Genomic DNA, 11326 nt, shown 5'->3' with positions numbered 1-11326 from the left:
ATTTGTAAATATAATAATGAAGCTAAACTGAAAGTATGGTAATAAAATATAATTTGTTCCTCAGCTCTACTTAGCATAATTTGTTCAGACTTCCCTTTATATAAACCTGTTACGGAGATCATGTGTTATCAATAACAACTTTAGAAATAAGCCACAAGCTCGGACTAATGCGACCTTATATAGTAGAAAATTCCATCATCTCTTGAAAATCAAGTGAAGTAATAGACCCGATAGTAAAACTGATGATATGCTTGCCGTCTGTGAAAGAGTAAAAACTTAATGTCCTATGCTCCCAGTGTTGCTTTCTCTACCTGTTTTGTAACTTTACGTTTGAAATACAAATTTTTGGTTTTTCTTTCTCTAAATAACTTTTCGTGTAACATTCCAGGGTGAAGTAATCCGACTATCCGTTTTACTTTTAATTCAACTATTTTAGGTGCGATTTCAGTTACTAGCCAAAGTATTACACTTTTTGCCGTTACTAATTTTCAGCATTTCGAAGTCACCACAGTATTCCTGTCTTAGCCGTTTTTCTAACGAAATCTTATTCTTTATAGTCACAAAAGCACGAAACATAACAATGTCGTAAAACTGTTCCGCTCGTTACTCGCTTTTACTGTGTAGATAGGTATAAAGTTGTGCGGCAGATAAATAAATAACCAAACGATATTTTTTAAACAGGTTGCAATGTGGAAAATGACATGACAGGAACATGTCATTTTATTTGTTTTTCTGTGAATATTATAAAAGCGTAATAAACTTTAAAATGAAAATATCCTCACATTTTATGGGAGAAAGATGACGAGTCGAGATGGAGACAACAAAAAAAAGAAGCACCAGAGTACAACAACAACGACATCACGGAATGAAGGAACAGTTTTTTTTGCTCATCCAATTCATATATAAGCACCAAAAGAGGCACTCATAAATTCTGTATTTTGTTGGGAACATTTTACATGAGATGACCACATCAAGTGGGAACGACAGACGACTGTGCTGAAACGTGCTTGGAGCATATGAAAGACGTTTTAATTTTGGGCACCTGGTGAAAGACATTGAAAATTTTATAACTGTTAGGACAATAGAAGCGAAATAACTCTAACTAACTAACAGCCGATTTGGCGTTGATAGATGTTAAATATCTACAAATTTTATGGACTCCAGTCTTACGAAAGCCTTCAATAGGAATTTGAACTATGTGAAGTTTAAGAAGTACATCAACGCACTTCAAGTAAAAGTGGTACTCTAAATAGAGTACTGAAACTTGACAGTGTTCCATACAAAATTTTACACTGTAAAAAGAGTGGGGATAGAATTTCATACAAAAGCCTTTTACAGACTTAAAAATTCCTTCATTTATCACTGAGAAGTACATTTCAATGTACATTTCAATGACCTTTAGGGACAGAGTTGATTAAACTAAGCAATGAGATTAGCTCTGACTAAAATTTGATCTACTGAATCCTGTATCAAAATTCTTACAGAAGAACTGAAAAATAATTTGAATTAATCTTTTGAATGTACCGGTAAAGGATAACCGCACCTGTGATATAATTGCATGCCTTTAGTCGAATTATAACAACTTATACAAACTAGTGTTGATTTGATATGTCTAAGATTACATGTCGTCTGGTAAAAGGGTTAAGAAAGACTCAACAGTTTTTGAATCGTTAGCTCTTATAGGTTTCCAGTTTCTATTTGAAATTTTGTGACGTGGTTCAAAACAAAAACATGCATGAATGTCATCATAAGCTATATAGGTGACGATGGTACAGGTTTACTATATTTAATAGGTCAGACGTAAAATCTGATATGAATCATCCCGACAATAGTTTGAGACCAAAGGGGGTACACAACAAGGGCATAGTGACACAAAACTGTCAGCTTATAATCCTCTTTCATAAGCAAAGTCTTCAATGTCTTCAAAATTTACCGATTTGAATCACAGCATGGCTTTGAGCAAAGTATATCTATATAAACTGCTGGTACAATAGGTTTGGATTCACCATTCGTTGTTCTCAGGATTTCTCAAAAGACTGATGACTCATCAGTGATGGGGGATGTTATACTTCCTTCGTTTTAGTTTGAGTTTAGTTTTAACATGCATTATGTCATGTAGAACCACGTTAGCTAGACCATATTGTTGGTTATACTGTCGTCGATATTGATATAACAGTTGCGTCTGTTTCTGTTAACATATTGTAAAGGGAGATCTAATTTCTTACGTTCTTTCCAACAATCCGAAACTTTCTCCAGTACATGTTTTGATGCACTTTTCACTGACAAGGCGGTTCGTCTGTTTATTCATAAAAACGACGCAAAATAAACGCAAATTTTGAGTAATGTGAGCTCGTACATAGCAAATATGTTAAAAGAAATGAAGTAATAGATTTCCCGTCATTCTTTTGAAAGTTGTTTGATCAAAAGCAGTAATAGAACCATTATTAGTACTGGCAGTATGCTTGTAGTTTGTAACAGGTCTACTGATGGTCCGTATGTCCATTAATCTGGCCTAATTATATTTCCCCACCCGTTCCAAATGAAACTCGAGGTTTAAAAACTTTCAAAAATAGATTTATTATACAAAAGTTTCAACAATTTCCAAAAAGAAAAGATTTCTGAAGTTGATTACAATCAAAAAAGTAACGAATATCACAGCAAGTGTTACGGTACCGTTCTAAATTTAACATTTTAACATTATTTTCCCACATCACACACCAATGCTCAAATATACACTACCGAAGGAAATGGAACTGTTTTCTCACATAATCACCATGAGTTCCGGGCGATAAGTACAGGAAACATTTAATCGGGACATCAACGACACTTATCAACTTTCAACTTGATTGGGTACAGGTACAACTGTAGACACATTTACCGAATCCGATTGTTCGGCACGTAAGTACACTAAGCCTGTGTCTTTTTGGCGATTACTTCTGTCTCCGAAGTTATTGAAACATTCCGTTGGGAGTAACCTGCAGAATAATTGGCATACGATAATGGATATGGTCGTTTCAAAGCGAATGATTTAACTCTCACCTATGAATGACTGGAGATATCAACTCCGGATCAATCGTCTTCAAATCCCTAGGTCCGGTTAGAAAGGAAACGATTGTTCCTACAATCAAAACACTAAGTACACCGGCCGGATTTATCCAGTGGAATGACAGACGATACAGCGGGAAGACATCCGATTCATCATGTGGCATCAAGTTTGATATGGTTGCGTTGATTGCCTCACATGCTTCGACTGACGAATTCAGTTTTTGCGGTATAATTTGGCCAGCAGCTACGACCGCTTGTGAACCGAATGAAATCCAACCTGACATAATGGCACCCGCTACCGCTCCCCATAAAGCACCATATGTATTGCTCCATGGTACCAGCATTCCAAGAGTGAATATACCGAATGTTGTACCGGCAGCAATCTGAAAAGAATTTTTTTTAGATTTTTTCGTTTTGAAATTGAAACAAAAAAAGTTTCTCGCTTACCGCTGACAGACTTGTTGCCACCTAATGAACATGAAGATTTTGAAACGATCACATGACAAACGAAAACAAGTAAAAATGAGTGGATTAATAAGCAATTCTGGTTTTTCTTATAAAGAGTCTAGCAAAGTACTATACATACGCCGAGGATGCCACCAAGTTTCTCGACCACGAACAGAAATAGCATGGCTAACGCACCCAATGCCAAAATACTTCCTTTCACTATGAATCCAGCCACTTTATCATTTGGTTTTCCATTGAAACAACCTTTGCAAATATCTTCAAGCAGAACAGCAGCAGTTGAGTTCAGCACAACAGACAAAGAACTAAACGAAACAGAAGCCGAGCATTAGGCTCAAAACGCATTTGGGGATTCAATTAAATACCTTAATGCTGCACCAAACACACCAGCTAAAATTACAAGTTTAAATGAAATTAACATCGAGAAGCGAACTCAAAATTCCCTTTACCTATAAATAAACCCGGCAGTCCACGAATATCGCCAACAATTTTCATCACATACATGGGAAACAGTTGGTCATCAGCCTGTAAAATCGCAGATTCATTTCCATGTATCGTAGTAAAGCGTAATACGGAATGCATACCTTTATTAATCCAGATGCAGTCGGATCGCACTGGTAAAATTCTGCGTATACCAAAACACCAGCATAGCAACACACTGAAACGAAGAGACTTATACCAACGGTGAACATTGCAATGGACTGTCTGGCTTTCTTTAAATTGGGCAATGACATGTAACGTTGCACCATTGTTTGATTGACTGAATTAAAAGATGTCCAATAGGAAAATCCACCGATAAGAACGCTCCAGAATGTGTGCCGTTCGTACATTGATGGGCTCATGCTAATTGGTTTTTTGGTGAAAGGAGATAGTTAAATTTCTGACGGAAAAAGTTTATATTTTGTGTCGTGTTTATACTTCAAAAAATTTAACCGGCCTCCATCCATTGCTCTCTTATATATTTCAGTCGGACCAATAGCTGAAGTACCAATTGCAGTCACAACGACCTAATGGTTTTAAAATCAGTTGAAAAAACGTAAAATCTCTTAAGGAAAATATGGTTCCTACCACAGAAAGGAACATCACCATCACCTGCCAGGCGTCAGTATGGACAACAGCCTTAATTCCACCCTGGAAATTTGGAACATTATTTTATTCGACAAAATTTTGAGTGAATTCGGATATAAAATCGAACTTACAATAATGGTATAAAATATGCACACGATACAGACGATACCTCCAATGAGATACAAATTAGCTCCGGTCACTGAAATAGGATAAGGAAAATTCGAAAATATTTTCTTCCAACAGAATGTTAGGTAAAACTGATTCGTACCTTGATTAAATGCCAAAGCTGGAACGTATATTATGATTGGTAAAAATAAAATCTGAAACAATTCAATGGTTGAGCAAACACCTTTTTATGAAACTCTGAAATTTAATACCTCGTCTATGACGAACATTACAGATGCAACTGTTCGCACAGATGAACTAAAACGAAGTTCCAAATACTGCAAAATTACAAATCAAATTTAGTTTCACTTATTCTTCCACTTGACTAATTTTTCAGGCCGTACTTACTTCATAGGAAGAACTAACTTTAAGTGAAGAAAATACTGGTAGGTAAACAGTGGATACGACAATGCCCATTAAGAATATAGGTACCACAATCAACCAATATTGTGAGCCGTAGTTGTAGATCTCAGCTGGTGTTCCCAAAATAGTAACGCCTGATATGTAACTATTAGATCCATAAAGATAATTCAGGGAACGTTACTTTAATTATTATCGCTCGTATTTAATACCTGGCAATTAGGCTCATTGACACGGGAAATGGTTTTAATTTTCTTGATCCCAGCAAGTATTCATTCATTGATGACGAACCGAAATCATTTTTATTTTTCTTGCTGTTGATGTTCTCGTTGCGAGAAAGTACGGTATGGCTAGATGGTTTTTGTTTTCTGCAAAGTGAAGTTAATTTTCAGAAAACGTCAATAGTAAGAGAAGAGTGGTGGTCGAATTGAACGCTCTAGCGAAATACTTGGGAGTTGAGTTATATTGTAAAAACCAATTTATTAGCACATCGCCCTGTGGTTGTGAAGTAATAACTGAAAATTGTCTACCTTATGTATCCAAAATATGTTCCCGACGTCGCTGACAAGATCAACATAGCCGCAAAGACACAGTAGTCAACTGTGCCGAAGTAAAAGTGGGTTGTTTTTTCATCTTCATTCATCTGAAAAAAGGAGAAATCTTTTGCTGAATGGAAACGATAGAAATATGAGAAATAGTTATTTGTTTACAGAGGGAAAGAAAGTTGGAAACTTCATCGTGGCTAGAGCCATGACAAGTCACCCAAGAAAATGTAATTTCCTACTTTTTCCTCGAGGTCAACACAATCAGAACAAAGGCTCCCGAAGTTTCAGCTGGAACTAGATTTTCAAGATAATCTTCTAAGCTTTCTGAATCGTGCACGGTTTTGAAGGACAAGATTCGTTTTGACTTTATTTAATTCTTTCAATGAAGTCGTACTTTTGAATGTTCGACATAACAACAATTTATTTCCACATTTTGTCTGAAAAAAATTATTGGAACAAGTGAAATAGTTGTTAGAGAAATTGTACTGAGAATCATTGAATTTGTAGGGAAACCATGAAGGGACTACATTCGTCAAAAAAAGGTTTTCCGTTGAAAAAAAGAATTGGGAGGCTCAATCGAGATATATTTTGTTAAAATCTCATAAAGAACTTTAAGATCAACGCCCCTTTAACCCTTTCAAAATATTTGCTCAAGACTTTCGAAACAACTAACAATAAAATTTCATTTGATTATAGTTTGCGGAACTGTGATACAGTTTTAAATTAAAATCAATACCACTGGCACACTTTATTTAACAATTATAATGATACTATTTTCGTACAACGTTGATATGTTCACAATGTTGCATTGTCTGTTATAATTAAAATTGATAAACATTTTAAGATCAAAGTACTAACATCTTTCGATCACCAAGTTTAAATTACTTACAGAATCGTAATAAAACTTTAAACATTGGATATAAATACACATCAGCATAGCATATAGTTGTCATAACCAATTAACAGAACTCGTGAGGTTGATAAGATAAAAAATAAATTTAATTGAAGAGTATGTAATCGGATTGGATTTGAGTGACTGTCGCATTGTTCCAATGACTTTTCGGCTCAAAATTAAGTATGTCTACCTAGAATGATGTCCCGAAATTCGATTCTATATAAATTGACTTGTTGTTGAATCAAATGCAACTATCGAAACAACGTAACATTCGCCTGCGATTCTTCGTTCTTCGTGCCAATGTGCGGAAATAACAATTTTAGATACGATGTGTGATAGTCTACTGTTTTTACAAGTAAATTTCGATCGAAGCTATAAGCATTTTCCCGTACTGTGCCGGAATCAGTCATAATATGTTGACAAAACAAAAAATGAGGCATCATAGTCCAAAGTCTAAAGTCTAACCGAAGCACATTAGTTTTTTAACTCTGTTTTTGATTTGAATGTTAATAAAATTAAATTCAAATAGATTTTCTTGTTGGGTTCACATTGATCGCAATTTAATAGGACTCAAAAAAGACGTCATTGTGCTATCTGGACTTTGATATTTTATGTGTCGTATGTGTTGCAGCATTTAGATTTAGCTATAATTTATGTGCCCGTTTCACAGACAACAAACATATCATTGATCTAATCAAACCAGTTCCTTGATTTGAGTATTTTCTATTAAGGCAAACGCGAAGTTGCTACCGCTTCATACAGATTTTACGTTTGCCAGAATGAATTTCTGGAATTATTTTTATTTAGTACTTAGTACTTAGTACTTTTTACTTAGTAAATTTTCCTGTCTGGAATGACACCGACAAGGAAAATAAATGGCTAGCATTCCTTTGTCCTTGGTGACATTTTAAACAATTTGAAGTAACAGATTTAATAATTATTATTTTTGTTATCTTGATACGTTTGCCGTTTGCAAAAAAATAGGGCTGTGATGTGAGTGGTTACGATGCATTTCACTCTAAATATAAATAGTTCATTGCGTTCACAACACATAACGAGATACGATAGCTGCATTGTATACATAACAATACCGAATAGAATGCAATTTGTGTGTCGATAAATATTTTGCACCAAGTTGATTGAATGCAAGATTATTTAAAGCTCGATTTAACGAACCTTTTTGGCGATAGGATTTTTAGAATTCACACGAAAAATTGGAGAGTGAGTTAAGTGACACTGTTTTTATATTTAACTCCGTTGCGATTTATTTTTCATCTGTAGATGATAAAACATTCAATTTGCTGAAATTTTATTTGGTTCTCATTACTTAACACAATTAGCGTGCGTGGATAATTGGTAATTCGATAATTACAAATACCGGCAAAGAGACTAGCAATGCGGGTATTGATATCCGATAAGTCGAATTATAATTTTAGAGACTGCGGATGAATTACATTTTAGACAGAACTAACGCGTTGATTAACGCTAAACTAATCGACTATTTTTTCTTCTTTAATTCCACTTTCTTTTCACGTCCATTTCCTATCGCAGTTTGGTGCATGTCTTACCTATATTGATCTAGTTGTTATCATTTATTTACAATAAATTAAATGCATTTCACGTTTTTACTAATATACATACAATAAATCAATACAACGAACATTTCGCGTTTCAAGGCAAGGCAACGCAATGGATGTCAGATGTCAATCGGAGGCGAAAAGCCAATAAAACGTTTTTGACCAACGCACTTCAAGCATGAGTGGTACTCTAAATAGGGTACTGAAACTTGACAGTGTGTCACACAACTGTAAAACACTGTAAAAACCATTTGATACAAAAAGTACTCTATTTGACAGATGCCGACTATGATCACTTTTGCTTGAAGTGCGTTGATTTAACATATCCTAATATTAAATGTAAACATTTTCTACAATAGTGACAAAGACACTACCACTTTGAAGAGACTCGTCTAGGTCTGAACACCATTTTTCATGTGACTCAACAATTAATTTCAAATTTGCAAAATAAATGTGACAATTTCTTTAATAATAAATTTCACTAACATTATTGCAAGGGCCTAGTTTCACTTTATAATATAAAGTTAAATGTTCGATTGTTTGTTGTCTTGTCTCTTGTATGAGTCCAGTCGGTGAAAAACTTTTTATTTTCATGCGTGAATGTTTTTCCGTCTACGTCGTGGATGCATTCTTTAACAGGGAAAACATTGTTGCAACGCGTCACAATTTTTAATGCGTCAAATTTGGTAAAATTTATTTTTGAAAATATTTTTGGAGGAAAAGTTTACCTTTGACGCGTGAAAATATTTTTAAGAGTTATAAATATTTTCAAATCATACAAATCCACAATATTTTTATACTTCATTTTAAACGTAAAACTTTAGAATAATTTTTTTAGTTTCATGCGTTATGTCACGCGTCAAGCTTTTGTGCCTGTTTACGTCGTAAATGCGTTTAGTTCATTAAATGCAGAATTTTTTGACCGCGTGAAAATTTTTGACGAGTGAAAATATTTTTTATGAAACTTTAGTTTTATGACACGCGCAGAAACATAGAGTTGTAACTATGCGTATTTAAAAATACTATAAATATTTTGTCCAAAAAGTAATCCCGGGTAAAGCCGGGTACTCCGCACTAGTATTATTATATTATTATCTATATAAAAACAAATATTACGTATGCTGCGAACTGGAAATTGGTTTACATTTACTTCCCATAAAAATTGTTGTATTTACGTAATTGCTTTGGCCTTTGATCACTCAATGATCAACAATACAATCAACAAGTAATAACTCAAATAAGTCAAAGATCCCTAACTCGTATTGACCTGAGGACTTCATTCTGGTCCTAGTTCTATATGATAATTTATTGGACTAAATTGATAGTGTATTCGACGTAAGATTAACGTAGTAATGTCTAGTTTTGGACATTAAATGCAACTCTTTGTTTTATGCAAGCGCACTTCAAGCAAAAGTGATCAGCTGCAGAAAGTACTCTATTTTACATGAAAATATTTTTACAGTGTTTTATTGTGTAACACACTGTCAATTTTCAGTACCCTATTTTTGGAGTACCACTCATGCTTGAAGTGCGTTGCTTATGCCCGAAAAATTCTAATGACGTGAGTACACAAATGACCACCAAGAGTTACTAACTTCGCTTCTATCATGTAATCTACTATTTACTATTTAACAAACTCGGATAGCAAATTTTTTCGACTTTGATTTGGCAAAGCAATGAACTTTGATTTTTATGGCCTACTTTTAGTAGCGAGATATTTCAACAGTGATTATTCAATTTGCCACCACCAAGGCATTCAGTAGGTGAAAGATAAACAAAAACCTAATACTCGTGTGCATCTTATCTGTGACACTATAAATAAATATTCGAACCATATGATTTCCCATGTGTTCGGTTGTATACACGCATTTCTTTACTCATTCACTTTTTATCAATACAAACTTACTTTATCAAAAGATGTGAAAAATCAATATCAATGAAAGTTATTAGCTCGAATTTTGCAGACGGTGCGCTGTATCGTCCAGCGATATTTTTAAACCACGTAAATGTACCTACAGTACCCTTTTTACACAAAATTTCGATATTTTCACTTCAATTATGTATTAAAACAATTATGTAATTTATGCATGTAACGTACGGTGTCAAACTCTTTCGCAACAATGATTTGTGTATGGAACGTCGATTCCCATTGATTTTATTGCGTTCAGTTTATTGTTATTTTCCACAATTCCTTATCATTTTAAGTTTGGTTAAATGAAAATAAAGTAAAATAAAAACCGAATTATTTCAACAACGATTCAAATTTATACTCGCAAGTGAAACGAAAACGTCTTTAGCCGCTTAAAAGGTCGATTGAATACTATGTTTTATTTGTATTTATTAAAGAAACGAAAACATTTGGTGTTACACACATTACAAACTTCTCTCTTTCTCACATACACTCTCTTTTTACAAATATGCAATTTGACATTTTCAATATTTCGTTTACTCTACCAACTATCAGCCACCTAATCTATCCATAACATATACCGTATGAGTTTCTAATTCGTAAGAATTCGGAATGTTGTCCCTGAAGTAGATTTCTTTCGAAACTTCTAAACTATATTAACCAAAGTATTCACGTAACTGCCGAAGAAATCCTAAGCTTGATTAAGTAAAAGTTTTCGATAAGACAACATCCATTGATAAATAGAAGGAACAAAATTTCCGGGAACTTTTCACATCTGTCATTTTCGCTATGCAATACATGACTCATTCAAGTGCTCTCACGGAAACGTGAAAGAATGTGAAACAATAAAAGAAAGAAATTAAACCAGCCTAATGACACCAAATTTTGCACATCTTATTGATCAAGGTTGGTGAGCAAGTCTCAAACATAAACAATAGGTTTGTTACAAGTAACTGTAAACACGAATTTTCACTGGCCGAACGTACACGATTTCATCGACAGAGATCGGTTTTCATATAATTTGAATACTTCGTCTTTTACTTGCTACCGTTGTTATGGTCTAAGAATATATTTTCTTTTGGCTATAAACACATAGGGAACAAGAACACTCATTCGAGGGTCTTAGTGTCATCCAATGATCCGATGATTTGGGGAATTTTATGTACAGTGGGTTCATTTTAGTTCGGAACATATTTGAAAATTTTGAGAATTCTAAAAGTCATCGAGTCAATAAAAGTCAATAAAGCGTTTCCAGGTTATGATATTTTGGCACAAAATTTGAAAATCCCATAGCGAA

The 11326-nt window shown here is 34.2% G+C and overlaps 1 protein-coding gene across 6 annotated transcripts; it reads right to left on the bottom strand.

Annotated features, from left to right (window-relative positions):
- Positions 1–2552: 2552 nt before the first annotated feature.
- On the bottom strand, positions 2553–10507 carry LOC119076325 (sodium-coupled monocarboxylate transporter 2-like). 6 transcript variants are annotated; one of them, XM_037183005.1, is made up of 17 exons: positions 10219–10506; positions 10027–10142; positions 5634–5746; positions 5316–5471; positions 5092–5251; positions 4956–5021; positions 4847–4898; positions 4710–4777; positions 4579–4641; positions 4429–4517; positions 4095–4353; positions 3960–4035; positions 3876–3900; positions 3632–3815; positions 3493–3513; positions 3040–3428; positions 2553–2975 (listed from the first exon to the last, which is right to left on the bottom strand). In XM_037183005.1, exons 3-17 carry the CDS (start codon positions 5744–5746, stop codon positions 2831–2833), a joined length of 1866 nt encoding a protein of 621 aa, XP_037038900.1. In that variant the 5' UTR covers positions 10027–10142; positions 10219–10506; the 3' UTR covers positions 2553–2830. The 6 variants fall into 6 exon arrangements, with proteins under 6 accessions (XP_037038900.1, XP_037038901.1, XP_037038902.1 ...); XM_037183006.1 differs by having other exon boundaries at positions 10137–10507; XM_037183007.1 differs by lacking the exon at positions 10027–10142 and having other exon boundaries at positions 10219–10507.
- Positions 10508–11326: the final 819 nt, after the last annotated feature.

This window comes from Bradysia coprophila, unplaced genomic scaffold (assembly GCF_014529535.1).
Source record: "Bradysia coprophila strain Holo2 unplaced genomic scaffold, BU_Bcop_v1 contig_232, whole genome shotgun sequence".
In the NCBI taxonomy this organism is placed as follows: Eukaryota; Metazoa; Arthropoda; class Insecta; order Diptera; family Sciaridae; genus Bradysia; species Bradysia coprophila.
The sequence above is the reverse complement of the archived record's forward strand: the minus strand, read 5'-3'. Positions and strand labels throughout refer to the sequence as shown.

Bases quoted from the DNA above. Each gene is read 5' to 3' on its own strand.
- LOC119076325 (XM_037183002.1), bottom strand. From the start codon at position 6,585: ATGCTGATGTGTATTTATATCCAATGTTTAAAGTTTTATTACGATTCT. The intron at 5,747-6,537 runs GTAAGTAATTTA...TCCTTTTTTCAG, and splicing joins TAAAGTTTTATTACGATTCT to ATGAATGAAGATGAAAAAAC. The intron at 4,899-4,955 runs GTATTAAATTTC...GAATTGTTTCAG, and splicing joins TAATGTTCGTCATAGACGAG to ATTTTATTTTTACCAATCAT.